We start from the raw sequence: 21033 nt of genomic DNA, 5'->3' as shown, positions 1-21033 counted from the left end.
TTAAAAATCTCTCTGCCTTGTTCTAAGTGGATTTGGCAGTGAATTATTTCCTGGGTAAGTATAGAGGGGAGGAGCTCTCTGATGAGACCAGTTAAGTATAGACCACATACTGTTACAGTCTTTGGAGCTAGGAGCAGCTGGCATCTGCTTTAGGAAACCAGCAGCCTGAACAAGGCACTTCCAGAGGAGAACAGCTCCTCTACCTTCGCTTGGAGGTGATCAGAGGAAGCACTGGTGGGCTGAGAAAAATTTGAGATTTCCTATCATATTTAGACAAATGGAACTAGAAGTAAATAAACCATTAAATGGCAGAGGAAAGTAATGGCCCCAAGAAGGCAAAAGGAAACCCCTTGACTCTTCTAGAACTGCAGACTTTTCCTAGAACTTGTCTGAGAAAATGCTTCAATATTTGGGACAGTGACTTGTCCAGTGAGCATTCATTGCCCTGATGGTATGGTAAACTAACGACTTTTTCATTTTTTTAGAGCATCATTTCAGCTAAATTTGCATTCTCATCTCAACAGACTCACTTGGCAGAAGGAAACCTAGATGGTGTGAGAAGAGAAAGAAGGTGGGAGAATGGTTCAGAAGGAGTAGGGAAGGAAGAAAGCTGGAACAGACATGGGGTAGTTTATTACAATATGACTCCCAGTATTGTCTAATGCCCCCACTTACTCCAAAATCTGGATTATAATGTTCTGAAGTCGGGAATGAGAGAAGTCAAGTTGTTCCACATGAAATCAGGTATAATAGTAATTCTCAACTTTTTTGTTCACACATGCCACTGAGAATATGATGATAAGGGTAGACTCTACATCCAGAAAAAAATGTACCTATTACACACAAAATCCTCTTTTATAAGACCAACAAGTTGTAATACTCAGGATAGAATCCAATTACTCACAACACACACATATAATATATAATCCTGTTTACTTGACCATTGTGGACTCTTTCTTGCATCTGGCCTAGTTTCATTCTACAGTTTGTCTTTCTCCATTTTTTTGTCCTTTTAACTTAAGAAAAGATCATTATAGAACTCCTTGTATAACTTTTTCAAATATGCTTGCAAAAGGCTATGAAATTTTATCATGATCATTCTTGCTTTAAGTTGAAATTTCTCTAATCTTTCCTTAGAGATTGTTCCTTACAAAGCGTGCTTTCAATATCTAGTTTCAATGTCTAGTTCTCCCTTCTGCATTAGTTACTCAGCTATATAATTACATTTTCTGAGCCTCCCTTGCAGCTATGTATGCCCATGGGACTAAGCTTTAAGCCAATGATATGTAAGCACTGTGCTATGTGGATTTCTGAAAAAATCTCCCTTCTACTCCTCCACCCTACCGTCTAGAATGAAGACACAATAGCTGGAGATAAATAGACATCCTGGGCCATGAGCTTGAGGGGTGATGGATAAGACTGGTTTGTGGACTCCCTTATCAGAAGATAAATTTCATGAGAACAGGGACCTTGTTTTTCTTGGTCAAAGCAACCTAAACCTGAACCTAAAAAGTGTGGCTTATAGTAAGAGCTCGGGAGCGTGCATGCTATCTCTTCAGTTGTATCCCACTCTGTGGGACCATATGGACTGTAGCCTGCCAGGCTCCTCTGTCCATGGGATTCTCCAGGCAAGAATACTGGAGCGGGTTGTCATGCCCTCCTCCAGGGGATCTTCCTGACCCAGGGATTGAACCTGCATCTCCTGCATTGGCAGGCAGGTTTTCACCTCTAGCGCACCTGGGAAGCCAAGAGTTCAGATGCTGTGCTTAATTGCTCAGTCATGCCTGACTCTGCCACTCCATGGACTATAGCTTGCCAGGCTCTTCTGTCCATGAGGATTCTCCAGGCAAGAATACTGGAATGGGTTCTTTGCCCCACCCCAGGGATCAAGCCTAGGTCTCCCACATTGCAGGCAGATTCTTTACCTTCCGAGTCATCAGGGTATTGAACAGCCATTAAATGAATAAGTTGAATTAATGAATGCATTTACTCCAGATCCATGTAAAACAGGGAATGTTCATACATCAGTTGGCATATGCAAATATCAGGTTCTATCACAGAATCAGACTCTAGCTTAATTCAAACGTCATTACTGCTCTGCTTCCCTTTTCTCTCCCAGATTTGCCACAGTCATAACAGGATAAGGTTTTTTCTCACTGCCCTCCAATGTTCTTCTAAAACAAAATATTTTCAAATCTATTAATACTTTCATAATGGTGCTTCTGAATAATTTTTCTGCTTAGCAAATTTAAAATTCGTTAATTTTCAAGGTCATGCCTATCTATTTTTGTATGTGCCTGATGTTAAATGCAGGCAGTGTTTTGAAACTTAATCTTAGGCATTGTCCCAAGTCTATAAGAATCATCCAAAATGGTAGCTAATGACATTCCTAGGACTTCAGACAATATTATTATTGTCATGGAATGTAGTCACTAGGTCCTAAGGATTTAACGAGAAGTTGTTCACTGAAACTGAACTTCCTTGAATCCTTTCCCATTCTACCATGGTTTCCCACATTTCAATATATTGCCTATTTTTGTATCCAAACCTTACTTATATCTTTTAAACAATTAAATATTAATCATCTTTGCTTCCTTGATTTTTGAGGTGACCTTTCCATCCCGGTATCCTTTTAACAAAGGAGAATACTCCTTCTGGGTTTTTTTCCTTTCCTTTTGGTCTTATGTGTGATGAAAGGGTTTTGTAAAAGTTCACATTTTTGGCAATTACATGTAATTCCTTAATTTTTTTAAAAACTCTTCCCCCTTGAAATTTGTTGCTATTTCTTTTTACTATTTGGAGGAACAAATGTTCCCATCATTCACTTTTGTGACATACCTGTTTTATACCCTAGCTCCTTGGTTTTTTTTTTTTTTTTTTTTTGGTTTTTTGCTCAAATTTATTTTCAACTTTTCTGATTTTGAGGGAAGCTATCATTTTCTTTTTATTAGGTATATCAAGCTTTTCTAATGTTTAAACTTCTTTACACATTATCCTCACTTTCCTGGAGTAGCTTTCCAAACAGAAGCCTATTATAACAGAGAAAAATAGAGGTCATCAGATGAGCTCTTCTTAAACATCTTCTCTATCAGAAATGTCTCTATTCTGACAGACCCAAAACAGGCATCTGTCACCCAGGTCCTGTTTCCTTCCTTGCTTTTCTCTCAATCCAAAGCTAATCTATGTCTGCCCTGGAGGACATCCACTTCTGCCTTCTTGAGGACCTTGCTCTGTCAATTTTCCCATCTCCTCTAACCTCAAACTCCTTTTTTCTCCATCGGCTCATACCCTTTAACATATAAATATACTCACATTTTTTTTCCATCTTAAAAAATTATTAACTGCACATTTCCTTCTAATGACTGGCACATCTCTCTTCTCAGTCAAATGTTTGGGAAGAAAATCCTTGTCTCCACTTTATCACCTCCTATTTATTTCTTTTACTCACTGCTTGCCTTCCAGTTTGCACCCATCCTCAGTTACCCATGTACCACGGTCAGTGGTATTTGTAACTTTCCTGCCCTCTGGACAACACTGGACTCTGTTTAGGGAATTACAAATTAGAGCTTCTACTGGCCAGGTACTGTTCTAGGTGCTCTGTTCCAGAAAAGAGCAGATGTGATTTCTACCCTCATGGAACTCAGCTGATCAGCCATTTCTGATTAATACACAGGTCCCTTGATTTCCACTTCTTCCTTTGGCAGGTTTACTTACATGCCATTTAAATTTCCCTATTTTTGAAGTTCCCTCTCTCCCTCCCTTCATTCCTTTCCTTATTATACATGTCTTCTCGAGGCAATTACTTCTACACCCATGGCTTCAACTACTTTGTATGTACTCCAATGACAATTTTAATATTGTTCTCATTTAACAGTTTTAGTTTACATAGGACATGTCATTTACTAAAACCATAGATTCCAATTTGCTCCATGAAAAATATTATAGTCTTAACTGTCAGCACAGCGTTAGGGGATTTCCCCAACTACATTTTAAAATTGATTTAGTATGTGTTATTTTCAGAAACATAAGATGGGATATCACGAAATGGACTTGGCCTACAGAAGTTTACATCTAACTTTCAACTGGAGAGCTCTAATTCCACGCTCTCCTTAACAGAGCCCCAAATGATCTTCCTCCTCAAACCTCTTCCTCTTTCTGCACTATCTAGGAAAAAGTCACTGTGCTCTCCCTAGTTCCCTAAGTCAGAACCCTAGCAGCCATTTTTGCCTCTCTTTTCCCCCTCTTGCTCCGTATCTAGTCACCAAATGACCTCAAATCCTTTCCCACCACACCAGTCTCTGCCACTGCCTTCAGTTTAAACTCTCACTCCGCTCTTAGATGAATATAAAGTCTCTTCATTGCTCTTGTTTCTTCCATCAATCCTCCTTATTGTCCAGAGTGACCTCGCTAGAAACCACCTGATTGTGACTCCTTAACGTCACAACATTCAAAGGCTTTCATGTTTCTGGGGGGAAAAAAGTCAAGCTCTTTACCCCAGAACCTACTTTGGGGTTAGACAGATCTAGGTTTGAATTTCAGGTTCAAGTACTTGGCAGCAGTGTGAGTGACCTCAGACAACTGGACTTTCTAAGCCTTTGTTTTCTCATGTGCCTGACGGAGCTCATCGAGGGCAGGGCTATTGCAGGAACACAGTGCCTAGAAAGTGGGAGGGACTAACCAATGTTGAACGAGGGGAAAGAATTTTAAAATCCACTTCAAAAAATTGTTCTCCCTAGAGAAAATCCTATGCCACTTCCAATCAAATTTGACTTCTACCTTTATTTTCTTATAATCCCAATAAGGTGCCTTTGCGGATCCAAACAATCGGAGACCAAATCCTGGCCATACCCCTGAGCAATCATGTGACCTTGGGAACATATCTTTACCATCACCTTCATTAAATCAAAACCGTGGTACTTCACTTTGCGACTCTTCAGTTTTGTATGAGAAAACCGTGCTTTATGCTTTATGTGACCGGTGAAAGTAGGGAAACCTGGAGACTCGGCCGTGGAAGAGAGAAACAGCGAGAAAATCGAGTTGCTGAATCCCAGCGTTTCAGAGTTGGGAGGGAGGCGTTCGGTCCCTAATTTACCGATGAGGAAGCGGGGGGTGACGCGTCCTCGAGTCTCATTCAAGACACGGACACAGCTCTTTATTGAGGACCCGGGGGATTGCTATGGTTAAACTGAAGGCGGAAACTAACACTCTTTAGAAGTCAATTTGAGAGGAGCATTTAGTTACAAAAAACTGTCAACAATTCGGGTGTAACTAAGTTCGTTGAGGAATGCAGCAAATGAGTCAGCTGTCAGACCCGGTGAAACCGAGTTGCTTAACGGAACTGACTCTTTACTAACAAGCCTTCTGTAGAGTCCACTGGCTCTCTAGCTTCGATTCACAAACTCCCGCAATGCTTCCCGAAGGACCGGATAGCTCCGAGCGCCGCACGAGGAATGGAAACAGGAGTCTGGGGCGCGCCACTCGAGGGGCGGAGCAGTCGCGGGGCGGGGGCGGGGCATCGTGAGTCACGTGCCTGCTCTCTGAGGCGGGCGCTGGGAGGAAACTCTGTGTGTGATTGGTCCGCGGTAACCAGGTGACCGAAGGACGCGTTCCGGTTGGCAAGGGCCAGCCAGGCGAGCGGCCTTCAGTCGGGAGGCGGCGGCGGAAGGAGGAGGAGCTCCGACCGCGCTCTCTCCCGGCAGTGGCTGCGCGTCTCAGCGCTCGTCGGGTCCCCACCCCTTTTAAATAAGCCGGGCTGGTTGCCGCCTTCACTGACTAGTTGACTCTGGGCAGGCGGCGGCGGCGAGACAGCGGGCGTGCGGCCGGGGCCGGAGCCCTGCTCCGGGCCCGGCGGCGGGGCGGACAGGAGAGAGGCAGGCGAGGCCGCGTCTACATGTGCGGCGCAGCCCCGGCATAGCCCGGTGCCCGCCGGTGCCCGCCGCGCCATTGTTGGGGGAGGGGGCGGCCTCTGAGCTTGGCGGAGTCCGGGGCCGAGCGGAGGCGACGGCGGCGAGGAGCGGAGGCGCCCCATGGGGAACACGCTGACCTGTTGCGTGTGCCCCAATGCCAGCCCCAAGTTGGGCCGGCGCGCGGGGCCGGCGGAGCCAGACTACGAGTTTGAGGTCTACGAGGCGGCGGCCGGAGACGCGGTGGCCGTAGCACCGGCGCCGGCTGCCGTGGAACCCACCGAGTTGGATTTCCGAGCGGGTGAAGGCCACCACCTGCAGCACATCAGCGACCGGGAGATGCCCGAAGGTAAGGAAGCGGCCGGCGCGCCTCGCCCCTCGCGGGGCCGGCGCCGTCTGCTCTCGGGCTTACCTCTGGCCTCCGCCGACCCCCAGGTCCCCCGGGAGGAAGCCGCCGCCTAGGGCTCCTTCCTGCCTGGAGTTGGCTCTCTCGGGGCTGGGCACCAAGGACGGAGGCTGGCCCTGCCTGGCGTCCCCACCCCTTATTCTTTCTCCGTCGCGTCCGGCCAGTCTTTCTCCCTCTTCTCTACCCGAACGCCCAATTCTTCCCCATTCCCTTTTCGCAACCCGACCCAAGACCCTCAAGTCTGTGGCTTCTGTTCGTGATTCTATTTAACATCTTGTGGGACTTTGTAAAGACTTTCTGATGTATTCTCTCTTTTCTCAATGAAAACTTAAATACTCCCAACTTCGGCGATATCCATCCCATCTTCCTATCCTTACCTATTCAGATGGTACCTAAGAGAAGGAACGAGGTAAGGATCTAGATACACTTCCACTCGTTAGGATAGTTGATACTCGGGGCAATTAAGACAGATTTTAGGGTTTGTTATTTAAAATCAAAACTGATATCGACAGAGTTAGTGTGGTGTTAAGTAATATTCTGTCTAGAGTTGTCCTGATTGAAGCGACCTTATTCTAACTATAATTTGAAAACGATAAGAAAGAAAAAGGTTAGAGGGGGTCTTAAAATAACTGAACGGTGTGAAACGTTACTGCAACGGCTGCAGGGAATAGTTTTGTGGTGGTTGTTGTTGTTTTTACTCAAAGACGATCCCACGGAGCTCTGATTAAGATTCCCACTTTGACACAAAAATGTCTTCAGCTCCCCAGCTTTAACCAACTTCACTTGCATGTTGCCTCTTCTAAGGGAGGATTGGGGGTGGTTCCTGAGACTGTTGGTCAAAAGTTTCAAAGGAGAAAAAAGAAATTCAGACTTTAATTTGTAATACAAAGATTTGGCAGTTTAAGATGGCAGATCCTGCAGGAAAGTTGTCTCCATGGCTACCTCTCCTTCCAACCCCCTCCTGCCAGTGGAATCCTATTCAACTTTTATAATGTTCAGGTAAAATTCTGAAGACGAAGTGGCTGGGGGTGGGGGTGGGTTGTCATGGAGAAGAGGAAAGAGAGGAGAGGAAATGTTTGATTTTTTTTTTTTCCTCTAGAATTCTGAAACTGAACGGCTCTAGGTTTTAAAAAAAAAAAAAGATTCTGGATAACACTGTGGCTCATTAATAAAGACTGTGTTCTTTAAAGTAGAAAACATTGTGCCGTGAAGATGTTAAAGCCCCACTGGCCCACTTGTTTCATTTAAATGCCAGAGAGTATTTCTTTATTTCATAGAGGATATGTCTTATAGCTCTTCTATTTAAATTTTATTTGGGTTTACTTAATTTCTTTCAAAGTTAGGATAGGTAAGCCTGTGAACTCACCCATATGATGGACATGGCTTTGTAAGTGGAAAGTACTCCCCTTTTCAGAATAGTCAGATACTGTGAAAGAACAAATTATGTAAATTAATTGTAGCTTTAAAAACAAAGCTTGTGCATACCTGTGAAAACCGCTCAGCTTGTCGCTATAAGGTAAGCCTCTAAGTGATTTTAAAAAACAGTAGTAGGCTAGTGTAGGGAGACCAAAGTTGGACTTCTGTATGATTCTTTTATGATTTACAATGTATTTTCGGGTGTATTTCACCTGACCCTTCCATCTATAAATAAGGCCTGTGAATATTCTCCCTGTGATGCCAATGAAGAAGCCAAGACTTAGAGCTCTGAAATAACTGTGTAACATAGCTACTGAACAGAAGAGACAGACTTGAGAATGGTAGACGCACCAAATTCAGTTGTTGGGTGCTTAAAAAAAAGTTTGGAATGCACTTTTTATTTTATAATTTATCCATAAGATAGGCCTAACTCAACTTCAGTTTGGTTATTTCCATTTGAGTTTGTTGTTCACAACTCAGAAGCAACACATACCTCTCCATTCTGTGTCTGTACATTTATTACAATGGATAGGAATAAAAGAAGTCGTGAAATAGCCTCAATTTACCAGTCAGGTAAACATGTTGGTATATTTTAAAGAGTTTGTTCTGCTGACTCGAATTGAAGCCCAGAATGCCCTGGACAGAGGGACATTAGGAGAAACCGGTAAGCGGGCAGGTAAGGTACGAAGCATTTAGTGAGGGGGAGTGCTGAGTCGGGAACTAGAAAAAGAGAGTTCATGAGCACAGAATTTACTTTTTTATGTTTGACATGATTGTTAAAATTTTACTTAAATTTGTCTCTCTTTTTTGGCATTCAATAAAGTGATGAGAGAAACCTCAATTTCAGCATTTGCCTATTATTAAGTTTCCATAGATACGAGGTCAGAACACGAATGTAAAGTGCAAGCACATTGGAAGTTTGCTCTTAATGTTTTTATTTCAGGCAATTTTATATCAGTTTCCCTGGAAACTGAGAAATACCTGCATTGATATAAAACATTTTGGCTTTTCTGCAATGAAGAATTATTTGGTTACTTAGACAAAACCAAACATAAATGATGCTGTGTTTTTTTCTTCAGAAACCTTTGAGAAGAACATGATTTCTTCAAGCTGTTTCAGTTAACTCCTAAGAACCTAGTATAAATATCAGATAGACTCAAAAGAATTTTGTCGCTATCTTGCCTTTCACAGTGTATCTAATGTAACTGATGTTAGTGTCAATAATAGAAAATAAGATGCTGAGGTCCTGTTACCTGATTTTACTACTATGCATCAGCTTTTCAAACGGCCTTTATATTCTCCTCTCAGGAACTTTGCTCATTCTCTGGTGCAAGCTGCTCTCCCAAGTGATTCCTTCCTTCCATCCTCCAAGGAGTGGGTAGGGAAGGAATTGACAATGTAATGGGGGAAAACCTCTGAGCAACAGGTTTTTCCTCCTTTCAGTAGCTATTATAAACACTTTTTTTTTTTTTTTTTTTTTTACTTTTTTGATAACAATAAACATTTGAGGTAAAAGATTTGCAAAATACTAAAAAGTCATTCACTCTTACTCAGAATATCCAGAATTTTCATTAATATTTTGGTGTTGGTTCTTCCTGAACCTTTTGTATACGAATAAACAGAATGTTGTGTTTATTGTATGAGATTGTTCTTTGTGTGCCACGTTGTAACTTTCTCTTGTAAAGTGAAGACGGGAAGCTCCTGGAACCGCGCTGACACCTGAAGCGTGCTCCAGGATGTATTTCCACGCAGCTGCATGTAGCTGTGCAGTCTGCTTTTTACCACCTGTTTAATGGTTGGAGCATCATTCATTTACCCACCCTTTATGGTTGTCTTTTATAATCTCATCATATTGCTTTAATCTGGGCACAGACATAAAAAGTGATGTATCGTACTTCCCTGTAGAATTCTGGTCTTATGGCTTTGTCTTACGACTTAATTAAATTCATAGGGTGAGTCATTTTGTAGTTAAGGTATTTTAACATTAAATGTCCTTTCCCCAAATTAAAGTTACCATTGATTTTTCACTGAACAGTAGATTTCCTCTCTTAGGTTTTTGTGGGTCTTGGTAACCTGTCGGTGTCTTTGAGTCTGAGTAACTAAACTACCACTCAAAGATATCTGAAATTAATGCTGGTCTTGGGTGACAGACACATCAAAGGGAAGAAATCTTAGATGATGAAGGAAAATTGGGAGAAGCATAAATGATTTGGGGTACACTGAAATGGATGATTATTGGGCACCATTTAGGGGCAGGACAAACAGAGGTTTTATTGACAAAACCCAAACCCTATCTCTGGTCTTTACTTCCTAGAGGTACCTGGGGCCTGTTGACACAGGAATAATGTCAAGTAGCGAGACACTGAGAAGAAAGAAAATGATGGTCATGGAGTGGGGAGGGGGCAGTGTTACTGGGTGTGGTCTCCTTAAGTGACAGTGAGCATCCTAGGAGTGAGGGGGAGCCGTGTGAGGTCCTCAGAAGGAAATATGCTCGGTGTAGGCAGAGGACAGAAAGAGGGTGGCTGCAGCTGAGTGAAAGAATGCCAGGAGGAATATCAGGGGGTTAAGGCCTTGTGTCTAGTAGACCTTGACAAGAAAAAATACGGATTTTAGTCTAATTGTAATGGGAAACCATTGAAAGGTTATATGCAAGGGAATGGTGATAATTCTTAAAGAAGGGGAAGGAGATGTGGGGAGAGGGGAGGGAGATCAGACGAGCTACTCTAACGTGGGCAGGGGTAGAATGAAGCAGGGAGACAAGCTAGGAGGCTGGTGTAGTCTCTCAGCTGAGAGCTAACAGTGGTTTGAGCAAAAAAGCAACATTAATAAGGGCCTAAAATAGGCTGACTTGAAGAAACTGAGTGAATCTAAAAGTAGGCTAACAACAATATGAATGGGATAAGTCACAGAAAAAGAAATGCAGATGGCTTTTAAGCATATCCTCACACATAAGAGAAATGAAAATACAACGACTGTAGCTTGGGTTGGGAGAAAATTCAGAAACTTGGCACTGCGTTCTTTGGTGATGCTGAAGAAAGTTACATTCATATATTGCTGGTAAAAATGGGAAATTGGTCAACCCTTGAAGGGGAAGTTTGCACAGTCTCACTTAATCCAGAGATCCTACTAAAGGAATTTATTCTGAAGGTATAGGCTGCATATGTTGCATTATCTTCAGTAGCAAAATACTGGAAATAATTCAGATGTCCAGTAAGAGACTGGTAAACTAGCACATCCAGACACTGAAGAATTAGGGAGCTGTGAAGGAGCTCTCTCCACTGTTACTGACTTCATCTCCAGGGGATGTTAACCTGAAAAAAAAAATGGGGATAAAATATACACTAATCTCCATGATAGAAGCAGGAGAAATGATATGTATTTGCTTATTAAAGAAGAAAAAGGAAGAACACTAGGAGAAATGCTTGCCCTTGGGTACTCTTATCCTCTTTCCTTTAGTGGGTGGCCTGATTCAATGACGTGAGTTTGCACAAACAGAATCGTGTAGGACTGGGAAGCCTGGCGTGCTGCAGTCCATGGAGTTGCAAAGTCAGACACAACTTAGTGACTGAACAACAACAAAGCACTATTTATTTAAGATGTTATTTGGCTGAGGGTGATAAGTGGACATCAATTTTCCTATGAAATGCTAAATGTTCACTTTTGGCTTTTGAGTTAATTTGTGAAAGCTGTGATGTGTCATTTATTATGCTTTATATAGTATATCCCCTCATGGATTGCAGCCTTGTCATGGTGAAGGGGCTTGTGTAACTCAGTGAAGCTATAGTGTATGGATTGCTCTTGAATTTCATTTGATTCTTATCATGTTCTGAGTTAGGCAGTGTAGGGATTCTTCTCTGAGGTATAGAATTGTCCAAGGTTTTACTCATTTTTAAAACCTTGATAGATCAGGACTGTAAATTCCATATACATGACATATAGGGATAAAATTTATTGATGTCATTTTGTGCTCTGCTTTGAAATACTACCTTTTTTCTCGCCCCTTTTAGAAAAATTGTTTATTTTTAGGGTATTAAAGTAATAAAACTTGAAGAGTTAAAACAGTAACATTGTATGATGTGAAATGAAATCACCGTAGCTTGCAACCCAGAAAGGTTCTTAAAAGTCCAAGAAGCCCGAGCTAAGTACTCTTTAGAAATACATAAAGCCAGGTATACTTACCTGTATATCATCTCTTGGTCATCATCATTACAGCATTTGATTGAGGATTAAAGTAAGGCAGGACTGAGAACCAAGTTAGAGGCAAGTTGAGAAGCAGTTTGGAAGCCAGGTTGGTCAGAAACTGGGGAAGCAGGTCAGTTGAGGGGGTTGCAGGAGCATGCCGTGTGCCCTCCGGTGAGACAGCCCAGGTCAGCATCTGCTGGCAAGAACCGCTTGGCTAGGGTGTAAAGTGTGGACTCAGATGAAATCACCGGATGACTGTAAGCCATGAAATGTATTATTAGCCATAAAACTAATATACTGTACTACTAGGGGTGATAGGGCAGTTCAGTAAATGGAGTAAACCTTTAAGTAAACTGGAGCCCAGAAGTTGGCCCAGAAAATGCTGACAGTCCTGTTTAATTGCAATATATTAAGTGAAGGAGAACTAAAGGGCCTCTTGATGAAGGTGAAAGTGAAAGAGGAGAGTGAAAAAGTTGGCTTAAAGCTCAACATTCAGAAAACTAAGATCATTGCATACAGTCCCATCACTTCATGGCAAATAGATGTGGAAACAGTGGCTAACTTTATTTTTCTGGCCTCCAAAATCACTGCAGATGGTGATTGCAGCCATGAAATTAAAAGACGCTTGCTCCTTAGAAGAAAAGTTATGACCAACCTAGACAGCATACTAAAAAGCAGAGACATTACTCTGCCAATAAAGGTCCATCTAGTCAAGGCCATGGTTTTTCAGTGGTCATGTATGGATGTGAGAGTTGGACTATACAGAAAGCTGAGCACCAAAGAATTGATGCTTTTGAACTGTGGTGTTGGAGAAGACTCCTGAGAGTCCCTTGAACTGCAAGGAGATCCAACCAGTCCATCCTAAAGGAGATGAGTCCTGGATGTTCATTGGAAGGACTGATGTTGAAGGTGAAACTCCAATACTCTGGCCACCTGATGCAGAGAGCTGACTCATTTGAAAAGACCCTGATGTTGGGAAAGATTGAGGGCAGGCAGAGAAGGGGACGACAGAGGATGAGCTGGTTGGATGGAATCACCGGCACAATGGACATGGGTTTGGGTGGACTCCGGGAGTTGGTGGAGGACAGGGAGGCCTGGCATGCTGCGATTCATGGGGTCGCAAAGAGTCGGACTCGACTGAACTGAACTGAACTGAAGTCAGTATGTTGGCATTAGTCTCCTCCTGTCAGATGATTTCTTGGTCACTACCCTCTCTCTGATATTTTGACAGGGAAAAATCATTTATTGACAGTTTGACAGCATAATTTTAACACTTTTAGGCTTCAGTAATGCATCTTGTTTGTCCTAAGTTGCCTTTATTTTCATACTTTTAACATCTACAATTGAGATGGATCTCACGATTGATAGAATGTTAGGTTGGAGGAAAAGTAATGTTCAGTGACCTGGTATTTTACAGGTTTCCTCCTGGGAGTGTTTATATTAAGACCCAAACTTAAATTTTTTTAGTCATCCTTTTTCCACATAAGTCTATCATGCTGTCAAATAAGTTGCAATTTAAATTGGTAATATAAAAGTGATGGGTCTTAAAATATAACTTTAATGATAACCCCTAATCATAAGCTCAAGAATATTTCTCCTGGGTTAAAACATTCTTAAAGATTGCTAGAGAAGTAATTTTAGGAAGAATTCACATATAAAATGCACAGTAATTTCTCAAAATACCTCTAACATTACTGTGTGTGCTTGTGGGAGAGGGGATGAGGGGAAGTGTGGGTGGTAATGCTTTGCTTCAGAGTTGACAGTCTTACCTTTGTGACAGTGAAGAGTACGGTAGAGTTTTTTCATCGTCTCCTTAGACTCTTGGCAAAACAGTTAATGGAGTGTGCAGAAATATTGTGTGTATGTATGAGTTTACTGTCTAATGGCTTACCTGTCAAGTCTATTATAAAATAGTGATGTAGTTTTCACTGGCAAAAAGTGCAAGTTGTATAGAAAATTGTTATATAGGCTGTAAACAGAAGATTAATATTTTCTGAAAACCTCATGCAAATTGACAGCAGTAAGGCCCTGGTATGTTTAGTATGTATGAATGATAGGCGGCTCACCAAAGTGGAAATGATGCTGATAATTATGGGAAAGTAGTAAAAACTGTGTAATCGAAAGAAATACAGATTAGATCTACAGTGCTGTTCCTTATTTATATTAGTAGGACTTCCCCCCCGCCTCTCAACTGTACAGAGCAGGGGTCGGAACTAAACTGTCATGATTGGTAGTATTATACATTAATGTGGCCCCACCTTCTTCAGGAAGCAGTTTAGCACTGTACCTTGAGCCATGAAAATGATCTAACCTTTTGGCTTAGACATCCCACTTTTGAAGATCTTTGCTAAGGAGATAAAACCATTATTTATTTAAAAAGCTGTATAACAATAGATGAAAAGTTTCCTCATCAAAGAATAGAACGTTGTAAGTACCTAAACCCCAGCAATAGGGGATTGGCTAAGTCCAGCACAGGAATAACGCTTGATGGGCTGTTGTGTATTCATTAAACAGTAAATATGCAACAGTCAGATGTAGAAGGGTTGTTAGTAACAAGAAGACATAAATTATACACTAATTAGAGCTTTTTCTAATGTATAAGGAAAACAACTAAAAGTAAGGGTTGTAAGTCTGTGGGTTAGTTTTTAAATAGGGTCATTTTGGCTCATGCAAATTTTTGTTCATGACATTTGTTAAAGGAATGAGCAAGTGACTTTTACCTTTCCCCACCTTCATTGTGATCATCAGTACTGCTGGTTAACCAGGTCTCTTTCAGTTGCAAGTTTGAGAAAATGTCTCAGAATAGCTTAAATTAAAATATATATATATTGACTTTTATATAACTGGAGTTGAATGAGTAAATTAAGCAGTACTTGACCCAGGAGTTCAATGACCTCACAGCCTATCTCAGTTCTGCTGTCCTCTATTGATCTCTCCTGAAAAGCCTTTCCCCTCATGATGGCAAGAGGAGTGTCCAGCAGCCCCAGACTAGCTAAGGGTCCTAGGGCACCGCTCTGCCTTCTTCTGCTTTTTGGGAAGTTCCAGGAAAGCTGTGATCTATCAGTCAGTTCTGGGTCATGTGCCCACCCTTGAAACCTCTAGGGTAGGGTAGGGGGAGTGCCAGCTCTTTTCTGATCACTTGGGCAAGTTTACTGTTTTCCTGCGTGTTGTCATTTCTTTTATCCCAGCCTTCTTGCTTTCTGTATATAGATCCGTAGTAGCACATCATAGCATACCTGTAACACACCCTGGTTTGGCAGGGGTGTGTGTGTGTGTGTGTGTGTGTGTGTGTGTGTGTTAAAGCTTGCTTTACAGCATACCTGTAACACACCCTGGTTTGGCAGGGGTGTGTGTGTGTGTGTGTGTGTGTGTGTGTGTGTGTGTGTTAAAGCTTGCTTTACAGCATACCTGTAACACACCCTGGTTTGGCAGGGGGGTGTGTGTGTGTGTGTGTGTGTGTGTGTGTTAAAGCTTGCTTTACAGCATACCTGTAACACACCCGGGTTTGGCAGGGGTGTGTGTGTGTGTGTGTGTGTGTGTTTGTGTGTGTTAAAGCTTGCTTTACAGCATACCTGTAACACACCCTGGTTTGGCAGGGGTGTGTGTGTGTGTGTGTGTGTGTGTGTTAAAGCTTGCTTTACAGCATACCTGTAACACACCCTGGTTTGGCAGGGGTGTGTGTGTGTGTGTGTGTGTGTGTGTTAAAGCTTGCTTTACAGCATACCTGTAACACACCCTGGTTTGGCAGGGGTGTGTGTGTGTGTGTGTGTGTGTGTGTGTGTGTGTGTGTTAAAGCTTGCTTTACAGCATACCTGTAACACACCCTGGTTTGGCAGGGGTGTGTGTGTGTGTGTGTGTGTGTTAAAGCTTGCTTTACAGCATACCTGTAACACACCCTGGTTTGGCAGGGGTGTGTGTGTGTGTGTGTGTGTGTGTGTGTGTTAAAGCTTTACAGCATACTTGTAACACACCCTGGTTTGGCAGGGGTGTGTGTGTGTGTGTGTGTGTGTGTGTGTGTGTGTGTTAAAGCTTGCTTTACAGCATACCTGTAACACACCCTGGTTTGGCAGGGGTGTGTGTGTGTGTGTGTGTGTGTGTGTGTGTGTGTGTGTTAAAGCTTGCTTCTCTTTGATCCCGACACTTATTTTTCCTGGACTTCCATCGACTCTTGTTAAATTTTACCATTCCATATGGCTACTTTGCAAGCATTTCTGCTTATTTTTTAGATTCCAGTGTAGTCTGTTTACTTTCTGGTACAGGTAAGTAGTCATGAATCCTTTCAGAAACCTTAGGTCGAAAGTCTGTGCCTGTCAACTTTGTGTATAGCTGAAATAATTTATTTTCCCAGTGTCCCACTTTTCAAATATGTAGGGGGGAAAAAACTTTAAAACAATTTTATGGGTCTTTTACATAAAATTGTTGAGTAGAATATTTTCTCCAAAAACAGCTTAATAAACTCCAAATGCAGTGAAGGAATTTTCACAAAGAACAAAGCAGTCGGTTTAGCTATGTAAATTTCTAGTGCTGGCAGTAACAATTAAATTCCCATTAAACCAGGAAGTCCCAAATTACTGTTCATGCAAAATTCTTTCTTTGGGGAAGAAAAGGATTCTAGGTAGATAACATTTGTGAAATGCTGGGTCAGACAGAATTCACTATGGGACTGGTTAGTTTTTATTTATTTTTCCTTTCATTTATTTTTATTAGTTGGAGGCTAATTACTTTACAATATTGTAGTAGTTTTTGCCATATGGGATGGGGAACACATGGTTAGTTTTTAATATATCAATGTATATATTCTTTTGATTCTCAGCGATAATGTGTAAATCACGTTGACCACCAAAGTCCCCTTTAAAAATAGGCCAATTATTATGTGGTTTGGGAAATGCTGCCTTAACTGTTGCTCTTTAAAAATCTTGGTCCAGTTTCTTAAAAGGTTGTTTAATTGGTTTGAGGTGGACTTCACTAAGTAACTGCCCATAGGGCTTTTACGTTTGTTTTAAACAACAGCCTTACTGTCCAGCATGGCAGCTTGTGCTTGCTTGATATTTCTGCCTAAATAGAAGACTGTCCCACCTTGGTGCAAGGTGAACTGCCAGCAGACCCACCTTTTTTATGTAGGTATGGGCAAAATTTTTTTCAAGCAGCCCTTTGATGTGCTCCAGGAAGTACTGTTACTGAAGCCCTCTATTAATCATGCAGCATGAAAGGAAGAAGTGAGAGTTTAGCTTTGGAAATAGAGGGCAAAGTTAAAACTCACTATCCTGGAAGTGTTCCTATGGATCAGAACATTGAACTCTTATGTAGTCCTCTTAAATCTGCCATGATGAATAGCCCCTAGATAAATGGCAGCCAACTGAATGAGTTCATTTGTTGAGTGTAGTTGGAATTAGCCATTAGATTGTCTGAAGAACGTTTGCCAAAAGCAGCTCATTTGGTTATAGCATATTTGATTGATTGAGCTGGTATCTGATAGTAATTGACTACAGCATAACTTGCTTCTTGAGACTTCCTGAAATGTGCTAGTAATATCAGCTTAAAGAGAGGTGACTGAATTTTTAATCAATATGTAAGAGGGAAATCACATACATGATTCGCCTAAAAGTGGCATAGATTAGGTGCAAGTTAAAAAAAAAAAAGCCTAAGACATAGCCCTGGTTTTATTCCACTATATATGGAGACTTTCTACAATTTTTCTGTTTCCCAATAGAATTTTTGTATTGTTGCCTTTACTACAGTTTCCTTCTTGTCATTACTAAATGCTCTTCTTAAGACTATTAAACTTGATTAAAATCAGCGTGTAGCTGTTTTAAAAGTCATGTCTTTTTCTACTCAACTAAATTGTCACACCTTTTTCTCTTTTTCCTGTGCAGACTTAGCTTTGGAATCAAACCCTTCTGACCACCCAAGGGCAAGCACAATTTTCCTGAGCAAATCTCAAACGGATGGTAAGACAGTGTTTTCCCCCCCTGAGAAAAAGATTGAAAACTGTTTTTGTTTTGTGTATTATAGGAAGATACAGAAAAGCACTTAGAATGGTTTAAATATTTTTTTTCATATGTGATAATATTTTAATATGTGATGTTTTATTTTAATATGTGATGATACATTTTTCATTTAGGTGTCACTGTTTTAATGAGGAGAAACACCTAGACCATCTGTTTATACACTTTGCTATTTCATTATCAGCAGTCAGCTTGCCACATGATTTAGTTGTGGTCTCTTTTTCCATGCTACTTTGTCCTTTTCCTTTCACTCCAAGAGCACATGAGTTAAAGATGAATGACACGGTTTAGGTCACAGTTAGGTTTGCATAATCAGTTGTTATATACGGGAGTCGAGGCTTGTGATTTCGGCACCATTTTACACAGTGCTCAACCGGGTGAACCTCTCTCACATCCAGATTCATGTGAATTTTTAAGTTCTTTTAAAAGTTCTTATAAGAACTTTTAGCTCTTCAAAGTTCTTTCATCCTGATGTAGTGCTGGGTCAGGGTAATCAGACCAATGTGCCTGCCATATGGGATTTTCCAGAAGGTTATCCTCAGTATGGGAAACCTTGTGTAAATTTCTAGTGTCCTGCTTGTTTTAAGATGAGAATCAGAAGTTTTTGCACTCCTGCTTGTCTTCCTTAATATATGTTAAATCCTAGTTTATTTGCTAAAAAGCCATATATGATCAGGTTTTTCGGTTGTTTATGAGAGCAGGAATACCAGAAGTGAACGTTCTATAATATTTGAAGTAATACAGCACAGTAAAAAATAGAGGGTTCTTTTCCTCTTTTATTTTCATTAGATTACTGGTTTTTATCAAAGGGTCTGTCTCAGGAACAGCCAGACGGAAGAGGGCCAGGCATGGGGGCAGGACCCAGAGTGTACCACATGTTCTCCAACCTGGGAGCTCCTGGGGTTTCTAGTTTGCATTTTCTTAAAGTGTGTGTACTTCGCCTTGAGGCAATTATTTTTAGTTAGGATTACTGTATTTCTCAGTCTTTTCCAGACTCATGACCTGCTCACACTGTAGAGAGACGGTGGAGAGAGTAAAAGAAACACTATCCCATGCCCCTGTCTCTCCTCAGTCTAAAGGAATTCGTGCTTGTGATGCCATGGGAAAGTGTTTGGCCTAAGACCCTCTTTGAGCTTATATTCTTCTGGCCTTTGTTGGAGCAAAACAGTTCTATGTGCTGTCGATGTATGTTCAGTGAGGTCAGCACGTATGTTAAAATTTATAGATTACTTTCCAGTGTGTAAAGAACCTGTATTTTTTAAGTTGGGTGTTTGAGTAGGTGACCAATAAGTGGTTCAGGATGCTTCCAGAGACACGGGTGCTTGACCAGAAACTGGAACTTAGAGTTGTCATCTGTTAATCCTGGTGACGAAAGTACATGTAGAACTAGAAAATACTACATACTGTGCAGCTGGTAAATTTTTTTATTAGCTAAATATCTCACCTGGCCTAATTTGCTTTGTCCTTTTCTTTTGTAAATGGAGAGTCTTTGATTTGTACCTAATACAGAGTATCTGTTAGTATTAGTCAAATAGTAAAACTAAGTTTTTAGATATTATTTATAGGATTCATTTTGCTGGGTGGTTTAAATTATATATTTTGTTGGAAATTATTTGAAAAAACAGAATGAAATTTTAACTCATTGTGTATATTGGTAATCCATCAGATAATTAGTGACTTATTTTTCTATGGTAGTTTTATCAGAATTCATCAGTTAATTTTTTTTTATTCTTAGTGCAAGAAAAGAGGAAGAGCAACCATTTAAACCATGTAAGTAAATAGTTGAAAAGTTAAGAAATCAATAGTTTGATTAATTAAAAGCATGTCTGCCATGATTCCTAAAAAGTATGATGGATCCAATACTGTTAGCATTAACCTCTTATTTATAAAATTTCTGAATCTCTAGTTCCTAATTATCAAGTATATTCAGAAAGGTTTTTGACTTAGTAGTACCCTTTTCTTTTTTTAAGGGTCCTGACATTTAAGTTAAATTTCAATAATATGGTTATAGCATAAAGATCTACCTTAAATTCTTTTGCCTTAAATTTTTTATCTTAGTTTTTAACCAAAGTAATAAAAGTGTAATAGGTAATTTAATTTTTAGCACCGTCCATTGACTTCTTGGCACAACAGGTGAAAGCTTTTATTTCCCTCCTTCTGTTCCCTTTACATGCATCAGTTTTTATTAAATCGGAATCCCTGTTTACATTATTATGACTAAGCAAGTATTGTTCATTGCTGAGCCATGTAGTTCTCTGTGCCCCCTCCTTGTACACCTTTCATTCTTTTTCTTCAATATTAATGAAATCTGAGCACGTCTACTTTTCTCAGGATAATCCAGTTCTGCTTTTTCTAGCAAACATGATCTCACACAGCTCAACATAGTTGAGTAGCTCCCTGGCCAGTCTCCCTGTTTTCACATTCTTCATTTTTTTTCCTGTGGAATTAATTTCCTGACTATATTCACTTGCCTGTTTTCTAACAGCTATTTTTTCCCCCAAATGTTGTAACATTTGTCACATGTCTATCAAAAATATTTACCATCCACAAAACCACATCTGTTCCATTTCTTCTTGGAGACAGTCTTCGCCAACCTTTTGTCTTCCTACCCCCTACATACTAATGATTCCTGGACTGGCTCTGTGCCTGTTTTCCTGGGATATCTGTGTGAAGTCACCTGGGATCTCACATCACTGCTCTCTCGTGTTGGATCCCGTAAGTCCTAGATTCTGTTTCCCTCTGTCCTGTTTTACTGGAGCACATTTTCCTGGAAAAAGGCACATGAGCAAAAATTTTATAAAGACCTAGCCTCTGTGAAACTCCTTCCATTTGATAAAGTGTAAAATTCTAGGTCGAAACTAATTTTTGCAGTTTTAGAGACATTTCCCTCTTGTCTTCTCATTTACAGTGTTGCTCTTAAATCTATTGAATTTGATACATTGTATATTACCAAGTTAGTCTTTTCTCCATTCCTTCCTCCTGTGGAAACTTGTAGTACCCTCTGTCTTTGTGGGGTTTTGAAATTTCATAACATGGTTTGGTATAGACCTTGTCACGCTATTGGGGCATTTAAACATGCAGAACATCTTTTCTTCTAGTGAATTTTTTTGTGTGCTGCTTT

The 21033-nt window shown here is 40.8% G+C and overlaps 1 protein-coding gene and 1 long non-coding RNA gene across 3 annotated transcripts in view; both read left to right on the top strand.

Annotated features, from left to right (window-relative positions):
* Nucleotides 1-588: 588 nt before the first annotated feature.
* LOC133053671 (uncharacterized) lies at nucleotides 589-4921 on the top strand. Its single transcript, XR_009692306.1, has 2 exons — nucleotides 589-744; nucleotides 4803-4921. It is a non-coding gene; the product is annotated as an uncharacterized LOC133053671 (long non-coding RNA).
* A 932-nt stretch (nucleotides 4922-5853) lies between these two features.
* The window catches only part of LOC133053672 (cyclin-Y-like protein 1), a 36183-nt gene continuing 21003 nt past the window's right edge, over nucleotides 5854-21033 (top strand). Inside the window, exons 1-3 of one of the 2 annotated variants that reach the window (XM_061138190.1) lie at nucleotides 5854-6252; nucleotides 17781-17855; nucleotides 19648-19682. In XM_061138190.1, the coding sequence (XP_060994173.1) occupies nucleotides 6027-6252; nucleotides 17781-17855; nucleotides 19648-19682 (336 nt within the window). In that variant the 5' untranslated portion in view covers nucleotides 5854-6026. The remainder of the gene's footprint in view (nucleotides 6253-17780; nucleotides 17856-19647; nucleotides 19683-21033) is intronic. The other variant, XM_061138189.1, reaches the window with a different exon arrangement.

Source organism: Dama dama, unplaced genomic scaffold, assembly GCF_033118175.1.
Source record: "Dama dama isolate Ldn47 unplaced genomic scaffold, ASM3311817v1 ptg000036l, whole genome shotgun sequence".
Classification (NCBI taxonomy): Eukaryota; Metazoa; Chordata; class Mammalia; order Artiodactyla; family Cervidae; genus Dama; species Dama dama.
Note: the sequence above shows the minus strand (reverse complement) of the source record. Positions and strands in the feature narration are given on the sequence as shown.